This window comes from Quercus suber, unplaced genomic scaffold, assembly GCF_002906115.3.
Source record: "Quercus suber isolate HL8 unplaced genomic scaffold, Cork oak 2.0 scaffold_818, whole genome shotgun sequence".
Taxonomy (NCBI): Eukaryota; Viridiplantae; Streptophyta; class Magnoliopsida; order Fagales; family Fagaceae; genus Quercus; species Quercus suber.
In genome coordinates, this window is record NW_027070248.1 from 158,848 (window position 1) to 179,458 (window position 20,611).

Below are 20,611 nucleotides of genomic sequence, written 5' to 3' on the forward strand. Positions count from 1 at the left end.
ACCATACCATTGCTGTAGCAAGCGTTTTGAATGTCCATGAACTCATTTGAGAAGCTGTAACTGCACAGATACGAAAACAAATGCTAACAGTAACAGAGCGCATTTACTAATTACTGTAACATTTCCAAGAAAAACATGATGCAGAATATTAAATTTTACCCAACTACAAAGAAAAGAACAAAACATTTCCATCGAAATAAATTCCTACTCTAGTGAATCACTCAACTATTTACTCTATAATTTTCTCGGGAAAAAAAAAAAAAAACTATTTATATATATGTTTCTAGATAATTATTATGAGCATATTAAATATAATATATATTAAATTTAAAAAAAAAAGCTATATGTTTTGTCTGTTGAGTGTTGAGTAAGTTCAGGGAATATAATATATGGAGAATGAAAACTAAATGCAATTACCAAAATTGCCCACGAAGCTGCCCCAAATTCACGTACACGCTGCTACACCCAATCTTCAAGGCCCAATCTATTCACAAATCCTCAAATCCACTGTAATTTTAGATGCAATTGAATACTTGATGGAACACATGCTTTGGTGACCGAAGATTCGAAGAGTATGGTGTCGCGACTCGCGAGCTTTTTGTTTGGTTGCTGTTGCTGTGCAATAATGCAAGAGTGTGAGAGAAGCAGGTGAAAGAGATCGATTTTAAATGGACAAGGCATATTTGTAATTTCAAGAAAAAGTTGAGGATGATAAATGAATACAAACACACACACATATAGATTATAGACACGCACAAGAGTGTATCAGCCACTGTTTATGGAAAATTATATAAAAAGATTGATTGTTTTTACCATATTTCTATTACATTATAAATTTATTTTTTCTATTAAAGTCTTAAACTTATAAAACCGTTTGATTTTGGAACTTCTATTTATCTCAATTATTCATATTTGTTATTTCAAGTAGTAAATTGGGGAGAAAAAAAAGGAGAAATCATCAATAAATCTTTGTGTTTCATTTACACAGTTGGAGGAATAGCAAGAACCCGTTTGTAAATGGGTATCAACCCGACCTAACTTGAGCCAACGACTAGGGATAGGTTGGGTTGCAAGGTTAAGAATTGAGTTCAAGTTAAATCTGAAACAACTAGGCCCATACCATCTTGTAACTACTTTTTTCTTGGTTCATAAATCAATTTGATAGCCATTAAAAATAATAGGCAAATAGAAAAAGCTTGACCTAGAATGATAAGCTGTAAATGAATCTTATGTTCAAAAAACTGGTTTTGGCATCTTATACAAAACACACAGCGGAAGCAAAACAAGTATCTTGTTCATTCATGTAAAATAACATGGAATATCTACAATTTTAGAAGCAAATAATAGAAGAAAGATGTACCTTGATGGAGTGAAATTCAAAACAAAAGAACTTCGAACTTGGGAAGACCTTTACTCTTCACCCCAATTTAACATATGCCCAAGATGTGTGGTCTCTCAATCAGTTATGTACACACTTATTCAAGAGAGAATATATATATTGAGAAAACTGTCCTTTTTTTTCTTTTATCGTACGTACATTTTTTTTAAACTGTCAAAAGACAGTTAATTTATTTAATAACTCTTATTAAATAAACCTTTCTAAAAAAAAAAAAAAAACTCTTATTAAATAAATAACTGATTATTTAATTGGGCTAGCCTTTTGAGCCAACCCAATTGGGCTTTAGTGTGTAGCTTGGGATGGAATCAAAAGGACAAATAAAGCTCTAACTTTAATGGGTTTTGGGTTTATTTATCAACTCTTGACAAACCCAAAGTTACCATTAATTATATTTAATACCACAATATAAATATAATTGCACTCTATGCTTTACTAATAAAATTAAATCTCAAGACTTTATTATCTAAACAATTAACCCTTTCATGAAAATATTCATAGTAATACAAAGTCATAATATATAATTGCCACTTTGAAAATTATTACCTCTTGATCCTTGAGTTCTCGGTTTAATCCTTTAAATTATTCATATATATTTATGAAATCAAATTTCATAAAATATAAACTTTAGTAACTCTTTACTAAAGTAATCAAGCCTAACACTCTGAATAACTAAACTCATTAAACTTATCTCAATGGAATATTTTATATCTCTACAAAGAGATTATAAATTCCTTCTTGAGGATATATGTTCCTTTAGCACTATGTGTGGCTGTCCAACATACTGAGGTTTTGACCGTTAAATTAGATCTCACTTCTGATATATCAAAACAACCTACATTTCATAATCAGGTTCACTATCCTCTCAGGATTAAGAGTTTATATAAATTAAAGTCGTGAGATTTATAATTCATTTAACAGCCGTTAGGAGAATAATAAATCTCACAACGGTCTAGTTCAATATGTTTTAACTTTTAAAACATATCAACATATCAACTAGAAGTCTCCACTTCCATGATCAAGACAAATCATCTTAGTTGATATGTTATAGTCTTCATAGATGAAATGCCCAAATTTATCACCGACTACGAATTAAAATTCTGAGTTTACAAAGAACTTGTGATCTATATCTTTTGTGATTAAATCACATAAATCATATATTATGCATCTCATGGACTATATGATAATGTCCAAATATTCATGTTATCATTATTTTAGATAATAATAAAACAACTTTATTAATCATAACATTAAACCAAACATAATGTCATACATAGCATCATACAAAAGGATTTAAGGACACTAATCCTAACATCTTATATATACCCTAAAAAGTTGAAGTTTGTTAAAGTGAAATGCAAAATTTTATCCAAAGTTTCATGTTTTTCACTTTTTCTCTACTCTATTATTGTTCACAATAATAAAGATTGATGAAGGCTTTAAATTGAAAAGGTTTCAAGAGTTTATAAATTTAATTGATAAAACTAAAAACTTGTAACGAATAAATTGTTGGTCTTTTCATGTAATTTCCTCCTTTAATACAAAACTACCTTGGTAAAATATGCTCAAATGGGAATACTCTTTGTATCAATATCATTATATCAAGCACTAACATACTAACATAGGAAAACGGAATAAATATAGAATAGAGAAAGAATAAATAGTTTATTGAAGAAGTAAGTAATTTGAAAAAAGAAAAAAAAAAATAAATAAATAAGGCTGGTGGTTCATTGAGAGGCCTTTTAAGAATATAGTATTAAAGAATGAGTTTTGATTATTCAACTGCTAAAATCTCTTTGTATCTCGAAAAATAATTAGGATTTTTTTTTTTTTTTTTTTTTGAGAAGCAAGATAATTTGGATTGAATCTCAACTATACTAAAAATAAATTTATTGGTATCTTAACTAATGATAAAGAGGGCACCATTACGAAGGAATTCAAAGTCTCGAGCAACTGAGAGCAAGAAATTCAAACCCAAGATAAGAAGAAGCTGGCAGAAGGCTCAAAGAAGTGTAACATCTATTCCTTTTCATTTTTCATATGGTTACTAATGCTAGTTTCAGTACAGTGATTCCCCTAACACATATTGATTTACAAACATTGCTAACAATCGCACATATTCACATCCTCTATTATGTATAATCTATACGCCTCACTCACACACGCTCATCGCATACACATACACGGATACACCAAATTCATGCAGCGTCAAAATATGTATATAAACACATTAGCTATTCTCACCAACACAGACACACGGTCACATAAGTAATCTGATAATGTTACAACCACCACATACATAGGTCCACTTCTAAACATCTGAAATTACATATACCATAAACACAAACATACCCAGTGGCGAGATCGAAACCTTGAAGTTGCTCGACCATGATATCTGGGTCATGAAAAAAGGTGAGATAGAGGGAAAAAGGGAAGAGCAAACGAGTGCAAGAGCCACCGCAGTAATGGGCCTGGTTGCCTTCTTCTTACAAAACTCAATCAGGTCACCAAAAAGCCCAATAAAATCGAATCCAACTGACACATTAGCTATAACCCAGCTACAGCTGGCTTAAACAATTGGTATCTATTTTATTATAAAAACTTATTTTTTTATTTTAATTGCTTTTTTCAAAGCACCACATATCAGATTATTATTTTAGAGCATCTACAGTAATGGAGCTAAAAATATAACTATTTGCCACCTACAAAAATCATTTATCTCTTCACACCCAACATTAATGAATCCATATTTTTAAATATTTGATTAAAATAATACAAATAACTCATTAGAATAATAATAAAAAAACCACAGCAAAAAAAAAAAAAAAAAAAAGAAGAAAAAACCCAAATCTTATCTTTTCCTCAACCCTAACTAAACAAAATCACTAATCACAAACAAAATCAAAAATCACCAACAAGCACAAACACGGCATGTGTCGGCAAGCTGGGTCGGCGGAAACCAGCACAAATGAAGATGAAGAACGGCGATGGGGCACAGAATATGATGAAGATCGGCGGACACCCAGCAGCTGGGTTGGTGGAAACCCAAAAATTAGCTCCAACCGAGTTGAGGGATGAGGGAGATCAAAATCGGCGATGGGGTATAGCAACCTGAAAATCCAGCAACCCAAAATTGAAACCCACGAGCAAGCACAACCACAAGTGATAACCAATCCGATCCATGAGCAAGCACAACCACGAACTGTTTCGGCGATGACGAAGGAGCTTCGACAATGGTGCGTGAGCTTCGGTGGCAGTAATGAGGAGGTTAATGAATCAGTGAGAGTTGTGAATGAGGATGATGGAATCGGTGAGAGTTTGTGACGAGGATGATGGGAATTGGAAGAAAGAAAAGAAATAGAAAAGGAATTAAATAAAGAAAGAGAAGAAATATTATTTTAATGCTAGTTGGAATAAAAATATATATTTTTTCTACTTAGCTTCAAGCTACAGTATATAGCCAAAAATAGTTGAAGCTGTGAAGCTAAAATTTTTAGCTATATCTTTACTATTGTAGAGCAATTTTTATATATTGGCGAAGCTAAAATAGCAATATAACTATTTAGCTTCACTATTGCTAGTGCTCTTACACTATATTTCAAAAAATATCAATTTTTTCTAATTATTTTTTCTTCATACACAACAACTACTCACTCTCTTCATTCACACTCAGGATACGTAAAGAAAGAATAAAATATAAAATAAAATAATGTAAATTTACATACTTATTGTAGCATGCATATTTACACAATTTTACCTTATTTGATGTGGATAGTTTTTAGGGGAAAAAATGTGTAAATTTGACACAAATGTTCTATTATACAAACTTTGATATGAGTGCTCTGAAAATGCCATCAAATTCTTCCAAAATTACATCTCAAACCACTAATTTTTCCAAAATTATATTTTAATACTTAAAGTTTTCTAAAATTTCATTTTGACCCTAGAACTTACTCGAAATTTCATTTTGATCATAAGCTTTTCAAAAATTACGTTTTAAATTCAAAAGCTTTCTAAAACTACACTTTGACCTAGAAAACTAAATAATTGCACAAAACACTCAAAACATTTCAAAATTTTCACCTCAATTCTTAAACTACAAAAAAATGCACTTTTCCCCCTAAACTTTTAAGAATTGCACAAAAGTCCATATGTGGGTAGTTCATTGACATCACCATTTTCAAACCCAAATTTTACCAAAATAAACTAAATATCCTCATGGTCAATAAAATTTACTAGGATCAAGTCGATACTCCACAAGAATTTGACCATTGTATTTTTTTAATGAGAAAAAATATCATGTTGAATATTCAAGTTATTTTTCAAATAGAGAATCATATGAAAAAAGAAGGTATTGCCAAAAGATAGATGTTGTACAATGCCTAATACCATGCATCTACATGTGTAACCGACCTTCTAGATCTATATCTTTTGGTTTGATACATGATTTTAGAACTTAGTTTGGCTTAGGAACACTTAGTTCATTTCTTAACCTAAATTGGAAGATAAAATCAATTAGAAATAAGTGACCAATTACACCTTAGAAATATAATGGTTGGTGAAAATTCTCTTAAATGAGCAAAAGATAAAAGACATACACATTTAGACGCATCACCAAAATATCACACCTTGTCTCAAATCACCAAGACTCCATATTTGTGTTGGGCAGCTTATTGATATTTTTGTGATATCTCACTCGCTTTATTTCCGATTTGAGCAAGTGAGTAGTCATTTCAAAGAAAATTTTATAATTTTTTCAACGGAAATATTCAAGATTCAATTCTCCTCACCCTAACTATCAATGTATCCAATTAAAAATTAAAAAAAAAATATATCAATGTATAAAAAAAAATGTAACAAAATTCTAGTTTTAAACATACAAAATTAATGGATGGATCTAAGATTCAAATGAGACAAAATTTTAGATTTATTCAAACAAAAATTTTCCTAGGTCTATGCTTCGATTCTTATTGTTTCATTATTTAATCTTTTGTTTAACTTAATGACTAATTGTTACAATACTAGATAATTGAGTAGGTAATGACTTGAAGTTAGTCAATCCTGTCTCCCTGTTAACCTTCCCAAATCCAGGAGGCGTTATCTAGTCCATCTTTTACATGTAATACATGTGTGCCGCATAATAAAGAGATTATCCTGATTCCATGTAATATATATATATATATATATATTGATCATTCTGTTATTAAAATAAAAAATAAAAAAAGAAAAAAGAAAGAAAAAAAAAAGAAAAGAAGAAGATCTTATGAGATAGTTTTATGAAACCTCTCACGAATAATCTCACACGGTGGTCTCATGAAATATCATCTTATTGGAAGACACCAATATTATACAACTGGTGTATTAAATAATTCTATAATCCACCCAATTTCTCTTTAATCATACAAACACTAGCTCAACTAGATAGTGCACTAGGGTTATGGAAACTTGGACTATCTAACAATTTTAATGAAACAATTCAAATGATAGCGCCTTCTGTCTTGATTTTTTATTATTATTTATTTATTCTTTTATCAACTTCTGTCTTGATTTTTGACGACATATTATTTTGACAACTTTCATCCAGTCTTCAGTTACAAAATAATAAAAAAATTTATACCTTCCTTTAATTGTCGGAGAAACGTCAACTCTCCTAGACAGAGACTTCAAAGTCAATGTAGTCTTTCCATAATCTGGCAAGTGAATATGGATGATTGATCAAAATGACAGTTACATATTCTTTGTTCAAATGTGACAAAATTCTAGATTTAAACAAACATTGTTTCCTACTTCAGAAATTCTAGACAGTTAATATTTATATTGTTTAATTATTTAGTCTTTTGTTTTACTTAATTAAATATTACTATATTTGCTTCTATATATATATATATATATATATCTAATTTATTCGTATATAAATATTAAAACCGAAACTTTTGACTTTTTATTGATTATGTAAAATTTTGACATCTAAACTTTGGAGACTTCAGAATTTTACATCTCAATAATTTTTTTTATATATATTTTAATTAATTAAAGTTTGAGGTTGAGTTCTTACTTTCTACCCGATAAACGCTTCTTCTAAATAAACCTCCTACTTTCTCACTATTTGACAAACTATGGGAAGGGGCAACAATGAAGGAACGAGGTTTCCCAGTGGCTGAATCCAAACAATGTAAATTGGGGTCGTTGAAGGCGAGAGTAGCAGCCGCATTAATTTTTTTTCCTCCTCACTATATTATGGTATAAATTCCTCCATGGTTCGTTCAGGTTCCCTAAGTCCGCTACACTTATCTCTTATTATTCTTAAATATTCTTCTTTACTTGGAACTTGCACTGGGAAATTTAATGACTAATGTTTTTGAGAATAATTACAAGATATTCCTTCCTCATACGTAAATAATAAATTTTATTATAAATTTTATTACTAAGACCTAATATTATGTGAGATAATATTGAAGTTATATATAAAACTAAAGCTATTTCACTTTTTATTTATTTATTTATAGTTTATAATATTGTGACATATCAACTTTTTTTTTTTTTTTTTATACAAGATAGAAATTATACTCCAACCTAATCTAAATGTATATGTGTATGAAGCCTCCTCCTGGAGACTTGAACTCTAACCTTTGCAACTCTCATACCCCACAAACACTTATACTTATAGAGTGACCATCGCACAAAAGGTGTGCGGTAGTGCATATAAACTTTTGAAACCTCACAATTTTACTCTTCATTATTCTTGTGTGTGTGTGTATATATTACATTTAAATTATGTTTATATTTAAACAATTCATTACAATCTTGGTATTTAATTGTAATAAATGTATAATCTAGAATATATAGTTCCATACAAACACAATTATAATAAATATCTATGCTAACAAAATAATTATTAAAATTCATATTTAGAAAGGGGGAGGGGAGGGGTGGGGAATCTAAAAATTTCATCAATGATAAATATTATAAATAAACAAATAATGAAATTTAATTTATCTTGATTATTTTCATACTTTTCACTATTGTAGTGAATATAGACACTCCATTTATACCATTATACAACTTAATTAAAACTAATAATAAACTAGCCATAGACCACCCGACAGGCGGAAAATTTTGATGAATTTTTTTTTTTGGGAAAAATTACTTTTTATCATCCTAAATTATGCATCGGATTATACTTTACACCACAAACTATTCAAACGCATACTTTGCACCCTAAACTATCACACTTTGCACCCCGGTGTTATTTTTGTTGTTATGTTTAACGAAATCCTACTGCACGTGATAAGCGCATGCTTCTTGATTAGGTGGGACAAGCTTAAAAGATTGAAAATCTCTTCTTCAAAATCAATTAAACAAAACCCTAAACACCCTTTTAGAAAGAATATCCTTTGAGAGTGTTTTGTTTACTCTAAAGTCATATAGGACAGTTTAGTTAGCTTTGCTTTGGTTTTGTAATCTGTGGTTACTTGGGGTTCTTTTGTGAAATATGTTGTTTCTACTTTCTTACTACAATGAATTACCAGGTTAGTAAAATATAGATTATAGACCGTGACAAGTGGATGTGATAATTTTTTTTCCCTTTTTTATAGATGCTGTAGGGTTTGGATTTATGTCATTAACTCTCCATGATGATTATTCTTTACTTTCATGCCAAGACACCAATTGTTTCTTTTATATATAGATGATGCTTGAACTTAATTCTTTTATAAGACAATTAAGAGACTTTACTAGTAGGACTGTAACAAAATTAAGTTAGTTAGTTTGAATTTACAACATTATCGAGTCATTGCGTGCATATGCAATGATAAACTTTTGTTCATTGCTAATTTTAGTGGAAAATTCAAATTACTCCTTATGGTTTAAGCATGGTTTCAAACTAGATATTAGATTTTAAAATTTTTTTATTGAAAATCTAAAATTTCAAATTGCTTTAATTCTTCCCAGTCATTAGTAATTAAGAATAACAAAAAGTTAATTAAATTACACCTTAGACTTTTCTTATGCCAAAGAACCTGTCATGTGAACAACAAGTAGTATTTTGATCCAAATAATAAATAATTAGAAAACCCCTCAGAAAATGATAACATCTTCCTTAAAATGCATTTTTTCATTACAATTTTTAAGTCATTTTGTAAGGTACTTTAGTGCAAAATACCATATAGGAGTCAGGTGGAAGAATTTATTATATTTAGATATAGTGTGTATTCTTGATTGCGCATTGTGCCTTAAACCTTTGTTTGAAATTACATAAATTCCTTCATGTGAATTCAATGAGGCAAATCTTAAAGAAAGTACTTAAGAGTGCTAGAGGTTTCATTTCATAACAACAAGATTTGTTCTTGGAAAATCATTATAGAAGAATTTCAGAGATTCTAGGGCTACTATGATAGGAATGCAAGTCAGACTTTTATAGAGGTTAGATAGAGGGTCTAGGCTATAAAGGTTTTATAAGCTCTGACTGATTGTAATTGTTCTTCTATAGTAAGGTTTTATAAAGTTTTTCCATTGAAAAGATTCTTTATTGATTTTTCACTTTGTTACTATGGCTGAAAATATATATTTATGCTAGCCTATTTGGGGGTAAATCATAACTTTTTTGAATTAATCCCCTGCTTAAGTTGTTTGAGGTCTAAATAAGTATTTTTTATTTGAGATTAATAAAAATTATTCTTGCGAAGAGTCTCATAGTTTAATTGGCACTTCCCTATGTACAAAGTGTTTGGAAGTCTAGAAGAGAGAGAGGGGGGGGGTGTGGGGGGTGGGGGGATTTGTTGTAACTATGTCAACCAAAAAAAAAAAAATCCTTGAATCCTGAAACTTAAGAACAAATATCAATATAAGAAATTTTGACACTATCATATGCCAAAATATAGTTGTGCATTTCAATAGATTTTTATTATGGTTAAATTTTAGTAAACTCTTTGGGAAATATAATAAACACAAACAAATTCATTGTTTCATAATAATAAAAATTTAGATATAAATTTAGAACAAAGTGTAAAGTTGTGATTTACAACTATGTTTTATGTTGGCTTTATTCCATGACGAAAAGTGTTGTAATTGTTTTAATTTTGTTCCTTGTATTTTGTGGATTTTATTGTATTGGGTTTAGTATTAAGTTGGTGAAGACTCAAACTTAATTGAAGATCAGAGCATTTCGCAACTAGCTCGCGAGAAGTTCACGAGAAGGGTTCCCGTGAAAAGGGCATGTGAGGAGCACATGACTGGAAGCTGAAGAGTTGTGCCAGGCTGTCATTTTCACGAGTGTCTAGCGGGTAAGGCCTTCCCACGAGGTAGTTGCAAAACATTCTGCCTAGAGGATTTTTTAGAGTGACTTTCTTACCCTTCACCCATACTATATATACCTTCATTACCACAAACGCAATAGAGGCCATTTAGAGAGAAAAACCCTTGATAGGTTTTCTACAACACACACACACACACCCATCTTTTAGAGAGAGAGCTACTCATCCTTAGTGAGAAATCATTGTAGTCTCTTCTCCTTCCCTCTCCCATTGTCATACCTTGAGAGGAGATTTGTACTCAAACACAACTTATACCTATTCAGAGTGTAGAGAGTGTTTTGGAGCTTGGGAAGATTTGGGGATTTTCCAAGAAGCCGATGAGGCTTGGTGGATGCAATCGGGCGTATTGCGGAATCTGGAGAGCAAGACAAGACACGATTCTGAGAAGCCTTGTTAGAGTAGGAGCTTGAATGGCTTAGGTACATCGGGTAGATTAGGCTTGAAGGGTCTCTTGCTAACCCATGTGTCCCAACTGATTGTCTAGTGGATCAATTACCGCCTGGAGGGCGGCGGAAAGGTTTTTCACCAAGTTCTTCGGTTTCCTCTTCGATAACACATCGGCATGTTATCTTGTGTTTACATCTCTCTTTCCTACTCTTTTACATTCCATTTTACTACTGTGTTGTTAAGTTTATGGATTAGAGTAGCTTGTTTGTTTATCCGCTCGTATTTACACTATTCTGCACTTAGTATTAAGTTAGTGTAAAATCAATCGAGTCGTAACTTTAATTTAGGGTTCTAAACAGCTCTTGTGTTTTCAACACATTTTTGAGCTTTCAATTGGTATCAGAGTTGGTACACTTGTTGTGGTTTAAATACCTAAGTGTAATCCTTGACCCCTTGTGTATTGCAATGGATAGTGATTTGTATGCTTCCTTAGTTGTTGACGATTGTAGCATGCCACGTGTTTGTGAAAATGCCTCTATGAGTGTTTATCCTCATGATTGTGATGACATGTTACTTGAATCATTTGCTGTTGTTGATATTCCAAATGACAAACTCTTAAAGAAAAATGCAAAGAAGTTTCAAAAGAATTTGAGCAAGTTATTTTGTGAAAAGGAAGAGTTGATTGCTAAGCTCAATGAATCCAATAAATTGGTTAAGAAATATAAGAAACTTGCTGAAAATTCTCTTGAAAAGCTAAAGAGTTTGAATGTTTGAATATGGACTTGGATGCTAAACTTGTTTTATCTAATAAACTTGTTGATGAGCTAAAATATGAAAATGAACTTCTTCTAAGATGCATGCCAAGTGGTTGATTGTTGAACCTATTGCTAAAAAGGATGAAAATATTTGTTGCAATCATGTTGCGGTATCCGATTGTGTGCCTATTGTGTGTTCTACCTTAAAGGACAAATCGGTGTACATTCCTCTACACGAAGAAATCAAAAAGTGGAGAGAAAGGCTTTTAAGCCTAAGCCTCTATTTAGGTGCCATCCTAGGGAATAGAATGGGTCTAAATTTGTTTGTTCCTACTTGCCACCACTGTGGTGTGATTGGGCATATAAGACCTCAATGTCATAAGTTAAAGAGAAAACAAACTCATGTTGCTAGATCCCTTCCCAAAAGGCCTAGTGGACCTAAACACATTGTTTTTCACCATTGTGGTGCCTTTGGTCATCTAAGACTTCATTACTCTAAGTTTCAAGCTGTTAAAATAATTAAAAGAAAAGAGAAACTTGAGCTTCTTGGACATTGTGCTAAAAAGGGTGAACCAGATTTGAGTGAAAATAGCATGTTGTTAAAGAAAGTGTTTAATGCTCTTAACTCCTTGACTTTGTGCATCTCCAGTTCTCATTCTTCCAACCCTTGTCTCACTTCTCATGAGATATTCATTCCAAACAATCAATCCGTTTGGATGAGGAATGGTTCCTATGGTTAAGCTTTTGCTCGTTTGGTCCTTAATCTAATTCTTTCGATCTTTGTAGGACCCTTCATGCATTAGATGCTTTATTGTCTTGCATTTGTGCATCATGCATCTCTTTATATGCATTATTTTGTTTTTGTTTTTTATCTTACTTTTATGTCTTTGTTTTGTGTGTGTAAAAATCTCAAACCACATAAAAAGTGAAAAATTCAAAAAATTTGATCGTATATGTTTGAGCATATATCTCATGTGAGTTTGGTCTAGTACTTTCGTACTAATGGCGTAGTGCATTTACGAGCTTAGCTTGTTTTGTATGCACATATATCTATGTGGGAGAAATCTTGAAAACTATGTGTTATTTTTGTAAATAGATCTTCAAGCTTGTCATGAATGATTGGTCATTAGTCTTGATGGTCTTGATTATTACATAGACTTATGCCTATATATTTTCCCACTTTTATTTTTTTGTTTTTGCAATAGAGCTCACCAAATGTAAATCTCCAAATGAAAATAGATATTAAGCTACTAAAACCTGTCGCACAAACTAGTATTTGACTAGGAAAAGGGGAAAACGACTTTTGTATTGAAATGTATAGTGCTCAAAAACCCAAAGGCTAATTCTCAATGTTGAAATATCAAAAATTTCAAGCACCGATCTTAAAAAGAGATGTATTATCCAAAAAAGACCAAATGTTATGATTTATGCAAAAGCTAAATGAAAAGCTTCTATGTCTTGTAATCAATTTCTTGTAGGAGGTCATATATGCTCATTTCTATAATTGAGATAGTCCACTTGAATGAGTACCAGTTGTGCATGACTTGATTGAATTGATCATTGAAGCCTCACTCAGGTCTAAGGACTATTCCACATTTGATACTCACACACAATACACAAGTCTATTCTTCAATGAATGCTTATTTCATTTGTGTGATTGTACATGTTCAAATGTGATGCATGTGTCCTCAACCATATGTGGATCAAACCAAAAAGATTTTTGTTCTTTTTGTTTGCTTTTGGAAATGATTTGTATCACCCATGTTTTTCAAAGTTTTTTAAGTTGTTTTTGTGTGAAAAAACATGTTTTCTAGGTGTTTTCGTGACCTATTCATGTGTAAGCTCAACTGGGAGTTAAATGATCCATTTCTCAAGTTTTTCAACTTTGGGCAAAGACTTTTACGACTGTTTCTCAACTGTTTCGCAAGTAAGACTTACTCGCGAAAAATTTCGTGAGTAATTTTGCAAGTAAGCTTCCCGTGAAAATTTCCAGATCAGCTTTTTAAAGGGCATTTCGTGGTTCTTTTGTTTTAAATGTCTCCCATCCTCTCCTAAACCCTTGTTTTAATGTTTCTACATCAAAACTGAACTAAATTCAAGTGTTTTTTCATTCCATTAACATCTCTAAGGTAATCTTTAACTCTTTTCATTGATTTTGATCCTTAGATTATGTTTTTGGGGGGTTTTTGTTCATAGTTGGGATTTTCTCAAATGGGAGTTGGAAAACTTAATTTTTGTCAATCTTTTTAACTGGGTTTTGTTTTAAATAATAATTTTCTTGGGATGTTGGCCCCTTCTGACAAAAATAACATGTATTTAGGCAAGATTTTCATACGTTCTTGTATTGTTTATCATACATGTGTAGTGTATGCACTCTAAGTGTTTGACAAAATGCCTAAATGGCATTTTCTCATTGTTTTGAACTCCAATGAGTATCAAATTTTGGGGATCACCATGATTATTCATGTTTATTATGTTTTGATCATTGGTTATGTGTTTTATGCACTTTGCCCCTTGAGTTCTTGCTCATGCATTGGTCATGCATCTCACATGCATACTAGAGGCACACTAGATGCACCTTTGTTGCACACACTTGAACACTTAACATGTTTTGCACTCACTCATACTAGTTAAGTCTTTTTAGACCTTTTAGCACATAAAACATGATCGTGTCTATGTCATGCCTAGGTTGATATCATGTTTCATCATCCTTAGCATGTCATGTTCTTTATGCTTTGTAGCATTTTTTTTTTAAAATGTTTTTGTCTTTCGTTTGAGCTTCATTTTCTCATTCATCTTGCACCTCTCATGCATCATATCCATGCTCATATCTTCTTTTCTTTCCCTCCTTCCTCTTGATTGATTTGTCTATTCGTGACAAAAAAGGGGAGAGTATACCGATGTGTTTTATCATTTCTATATGACTCATATGCACATTCTTAGGGGGAGAAATTATAACTCATGCACATTCGTAAGGGGAGAAAGCTATAGGGGAGATGCATATACGAAAGAGGAGAAGACATTTTTTTTAGAAAACTTTGTTTTGTTTGTTTTTACTTTATGCTTGTTTTCTCGTTGCTTTATGGTGCTTTGATATGCTTTGTTGCTTTCATCGTATTGTGCTTATGTGTTGGACATGCATTTATCCTTATGCTATTGTGCTTTATTGGTTGCATGTTCGGATGATCATTTGATTTGCTATATGATCATTGTAGTCATTTTCATATGACTACTTTGGTGCATGATCAAGTTGCTCACATGTTTCACATCATGTTTACTTGATCGCAATTTACTTGTTACATTATAGTTGTCCTTTTATCACTTGATTTACCTTGAGGGTCTAATGTGTTTTGTGCAAGTGTTTCAGGTTACAGGTATACATGTTCCAAGTTCATCACAGCTTCTAGATTTAGGTGTGAGCGAGTTTTGCCATTGTTTTCAAACTCACGTTTAAGTCTAAAGTCTGTTATAGGGTGTTTTGTCACGGAATAGCCAAAAGGGGAGATTGTAAAATTGTGATTTACAACTATGTTTTATGTTCGTTTTATTCCATGACAAAAAATATTGTAATTGTTTTAATTTTTTTCCCTATATTTTGTGAGATTTTATTGTATTGAGTTTAGTATTAAGTTGGTGAAGACTTAAGCTTAATTAAAGATCAATGTATTTCGCGACTAGCTCGCGCGAAGTTTGCGAGAAGGGTTCCCGCGAAAAGGGCATGTGAGGAGCACATGACTGGAAGTTGAAGATTCGTGCTAGGCTGTCATTTTCGCGAGTGTCTCGAGGGTAAGGCCTTCCCGTGAGGTAGTCGCAAAACATTCTACCTAGAGGATTTTTTAGAGTGACTTTCTTACCCTTCACCCATACTATATATACCCCCATTACCCACAAATGTAATAGAAGCCATTCAAAGAGAAAAACCTTAGACAGGTTTTCTACAACACACACACCCATCTTTTAGAGAGAGAGCTACTCATCCTTAGTAAGAAATCATTATAGCCTTTTCTCCTTCCCTCTCCTATTGTCATACCTTGAGAGGAGATTTGTACCCAAACACAACCCACACCTATTCAAAGTGTAGAGAGTGTTTTGGAGTTTGGGAAGCTTTGGGGATTATCCAAAAGAAGCCGGTGAGGCTTGGTGGATGCAATCGGGTGTATTGTAGAATCCAGAGAGTTAGATAAGACACGGTTTTGAGAAGCCTTGTTGGAGTAGGAGCTTGGAGGGCTTAGGTACGTCAGGTAGATTAGGCTTGGAGGGTCTCTTGCTAACCCATGTATTTCAACTGATTGTCTAGTGGATCGATTACCACTTGGAGGGTGGTGAAGAGGTTTTTCACTGAGTTCTTTGGTTTCCTCTTCGATAACACATCGGCGTGTTATCTTGTATTTGCGTCTCTCTTCCCTACACTTTTACATTCCATTTTACTGCTGTGTTGTTAAGTTTATGGATTAGAGTAGCTTGTTTGTTTATCTACTCGCATTTACACTATTCCGTACTTAGTATTAAGTTAGTGTAAAATCAATCGAGCCGTAACTTTAATTTGAGGGTCTAAACAGCTCTTGTGTTTTCAACACATTTTTGAGCTTTCACAAAGTATGAAAATTGGTTAACAAACTACCTGTTTTTTCATTATTGAACACAAATGACCAATTTACATACTCTACCAATGAAATTATTACAGAGATTTTTTCATGAGTTAGCCAACATTCAAAAACAAACATCTTCAATATTAAACTTAAATATGATCAATTTATATACTATTTACAAATATTTTGTACAACCTACTTTTATAAATTGTGGCTGAGTACATATTAAGAATCAATTCTTTTACTATCACACATTTTATCACAATTTTTATCACTACTGAATGACGTGTGTGACTGTGATTGGCATTGCACTAATAGATGTATCTAAGTGTTCTGTATTAACATTATCTATTAAAAAGGTATTTTGTATTTGTAATTATTTTCTACACTCATAACGGTAGCCATGCAGAGCTATCTTTTTAAGTAATCCATTAAATTAATGTCAATTAGACTTTTGGTTTGAAACAAGGTTTACTTCTCGACAGCAGTGTCCATAGTGAATGTATTACAAGTGGCATACATGTAGGGATTATGACCAACTATAGACACATGCACAGTGAATGACAAATGGTATGACAATTGTATCAAACTAATCAAATAACATACCGACTAGTGAGGGGACCTGCCTCCATCAGCGGTTGCGGCGGCCTTGTAACAGGTCATATTAGTGGGAACCTCGAATACGCCCATAGCTGAACCAACATCAGTGCTCCTCCAATCTGCATTGCCCCTGTCTCCGATGCCTTGCATAGGTGCCTGTATAGCCAAGCTAATGCTCCACTACCCCAATTGTACCTCTTCGTGTTGCTGATTGGGTTAGGAACTGTAGGGGCATCACTGACACCCGGTCTGCCTACTTGTCCATAAACAGAATGAACCCCAACCACACAAGTATGTGATTGCATGCATGTTGCTGCACCACCTCGTTAATAGCATCCGCAGCTAGGGTACCTCTAAACCGTGACTTCAACTAGCTGACTCTTATCCTCACCCCAGCAAGGATAGACTTGTTTTTATGGGGATGCAGTATTGGGTCTGGAGGACGATGACCCAGTAAATCACAACCCAACCCAAGCCAATCCATCTTGACACTCCCAGTCATGGGCAACCCATCAATAGGAACCCCTAGCATCACCTCAATATCTTGTAAGGTGATGCCCATCTCTCCATGTAGTAAGTGGAATGTGTGCATCTCCAGACACCAACACTCGACTAGTGCTGTGATCTATGCATGATCAACTTCCAAGTTTGGAACCTTGAATAACCCTTCGAAACCCGCCTCAGTTATGTAAAGGGCAATCTATGGCTCTAGCCCATACTGGGGTAACTAGTAAGATTGGCGTCTACACTTTAGTATGCCTGGAACTACCTGCACACGAAAGAGCATTGTCTTAGAATAGTGCACACTAAATAACTATAAGAATGCTACATAATAATAATATGCAAGAAACAGTAGGCTAACTAGTTAGTTACGAACATTTTGCAATCTGTTAGTTACGATGTTAACTGGTTATTCACTCTAGCTTAATAGCAGATAGGACCGATTCAAGATCAATGACATTATTTAAAATTAGCACTAAGGTGATGGGCATTATGTCAAATGGAGTAGGAAATTAGGAATCAAAGTTAGTTGTCTTATGTGTAGCCATGCCTATTTTTGTGTGCACATTTGGAAAAATAATGGCGGCAGATTCATTTTAAATGAGATCTACTGACTTTGAATATTTCTGCTTCATACCATTTTCTTGATGCTTTTAATGAAAGAGTGTTTTTAAATTCATGATTATTTATGCTTCATACCATTTTCACTTTGGATTAAATAAAATTCTGCCTAAACCAAAAGAAAAATGATACCATTTCCAACATCTATTTACAAATAATTGAAGTTGGAATGTTTTTCTTTTTTTTTTTTTGCTAAAGTTGTACAGGCTTCAATAGTACAACTACATAGCTGACCAGCAGGCATCTCCAACAGCGCCGTGGATCGATGACTCGATTGCCGCGTCAACTATGTAACAACCGCGGGTCTAGGATCCACATTTCACAGTTGCTACATATCTGACACGCATGCAATCACGTTAATAAACCATTGGCAGCCAGGACTTGCAATTATACAAATTCATAATTTCCAATATAGTTAGGACTTGCAAAAAACATACTTGTTTCAAAGTGAATATAAGTTAACCTTATTACATATTAACTATGAAAGTATCATAACAACTAACATGCAGCTTTAGACACAAAACAACATCTGAAAAGACAAAGATATTTAAAAAAATACGCAATGGTGGGAACGTAAAGCTTTTTTTAATTATTTTTTTTTTAAATAATGACCTTTTGGTCCCTAACCAATTGTGCTACCCCAGGGTTAACGAAGCTCTTTTGATGCATACAGAAATGAGAATAATGTGATTAAACATACATAAAATAGACAACTTCACAAAAACACCACATCTTGCGAAAACATGTTAAGAGAACTGAAAGCATAAGAGAACTAGAGATATCATCAAGCAATAGCATATCTAGAAATGAGGAGCTGAGCGTTTAACAATAATTGATTTAGTGTCAATGTATAACACTTTGAATAATCCAAAATTGACGGAAAATCATTACATGCTCCTTGTAAGTGATTAAATGCAATAAGGTGGACATGCTTCTTGTAAGTCCTCCCCATTCTGAATTACAGGGTGGACATGCTCTAATCCGATTGTGTATGCCATTGAGAAGCTTTCAGCATTAAGAAGCTTTAGGATTTTCAACCTTCGAAAAGATTTCTGACAAAATAACTTTATAAGTGTGCAGAGGATCTATCCTATGTTGGCAGGCTTCAATTGTTCAAGCTGTAAATTATATAAAGGTTCAGGAAAATTGAGCATTGATCTAATGCATATATCTGTAAGGGGGCATGGATACAACTATAAGACGTTCCTGAAAGAAGTGAGGTTAGGACCGAGAAGAAGTGATGTTAGGACTGAAGAAATGAAAAGTTGCGGAATATGGCTTCTATTATAAGATATATGTGGAACATTTTTACTTAGTTCGACTCAAGACAGATGGCTTGCTGAGTTCTGTCTATTAAAGGAACAGAAGCTTATTTTGCACACAAGCAGTGTACTAAGGAAATAGAAGCTTATTGACCATTTCAATACCAGCATAATGCTCATTGGGTAGAAGAAAAACTATCAGCATAAGATAACTTGCTAGAGCTTTCATAAAGCATTATTTGAGGTAAGGTGAAAACTTTCCAAGGGTGATCTATGATACAGCAAATAATTGTGCTCCAAAACCATCTAGTGTTTTTCATGATCGGATTTCAACTTGTAACTAGAGGACTTAGTGTTGATTCCTGTTTCATTGTTTGACATTCAATTGCATCAAGCTAACTATTATCTATTGGGACTGCTTTGAAATCAGGAGTACACATGTACTAACACTCTGGAAACTTATTAGAATAGAAAAGTTTGAAGTAAAATTGTTGAAATGGATATGGTTCTCTATGCTTGTGCCTAAATATCCTGTTGTCAATCAAGCTTACCAAGGAATTGGCTTGCAAGTTTAAAGACATGCTATAAGGGTGTGTTTTTTTCTCTCTTTAGAAGCATAATGAAGATTCATAATCATTTAGTTTTTACTTGTGTGTTCAATAAAAGATTATGGACTATTTTCCTTGATAAATGTATGATAAGAAGACCAATTCATGATTGACATGTTGAGCTTAATTGGGCAAATGCCAATCTCAAAGGAAAAGAATTGGACATTCCAAAGCTAGCTTAGGCTAGCATTATATGTCATATATGGTGTGAAGCAAATGCTAGAATCTATAAGATCTAACACGCATTGTTCAAGATGTGATACATAGGTAAAGTAAGGATTGAGAAAAATATACTGAACTGGATTATTTTCTTACTTGGTATGTTCCTTTATGTGTTTTTTTCATAGGGGATGAATATACAGTTCGTTGTTTTAGATTGAATATGGTTTTGCTAGCATTGTGTTAGGTTGAATAATATACAAATTCATTCAAAAAAACGCATTCTCTCAGGTGGTATCCAAACTAGACTTCAAGAATGAAAGCATGCATAGATAATTTTACCATTATTCTATGACCACAACTCTGAGTGTTGGACAACTCCACCACTCATAAAACAAGGACTTGGATTGTACTAGTATTCC

At 32.9% G+C, this 20,611-nt stretch overlaps 1 protein-coding gene across 1 annotated transcript in view; it reads left to right on the forward strand.

Annotated features, from left to right (window-relative positions):
- The window catches only part of LOC112009950 (uncharacterized), a 22,957-nt gene extending 3,741 nt beyond the window's left edge, over positions 1-19,216 (forward strand). The window contains exon 2 of the mRNA XM_065767527.1: positions 19,125-19,216. Within this exon, the coding sequence (XP_065623599.1) occupies positions 19,125-19,216 (92 nt within the window). The remainder of the gene's footprint in view (positions 1-19,124) is intronic.
- The last annotated feature ends 1,395 nt before the right edge of the window (positions 19,217-20,611 follow it).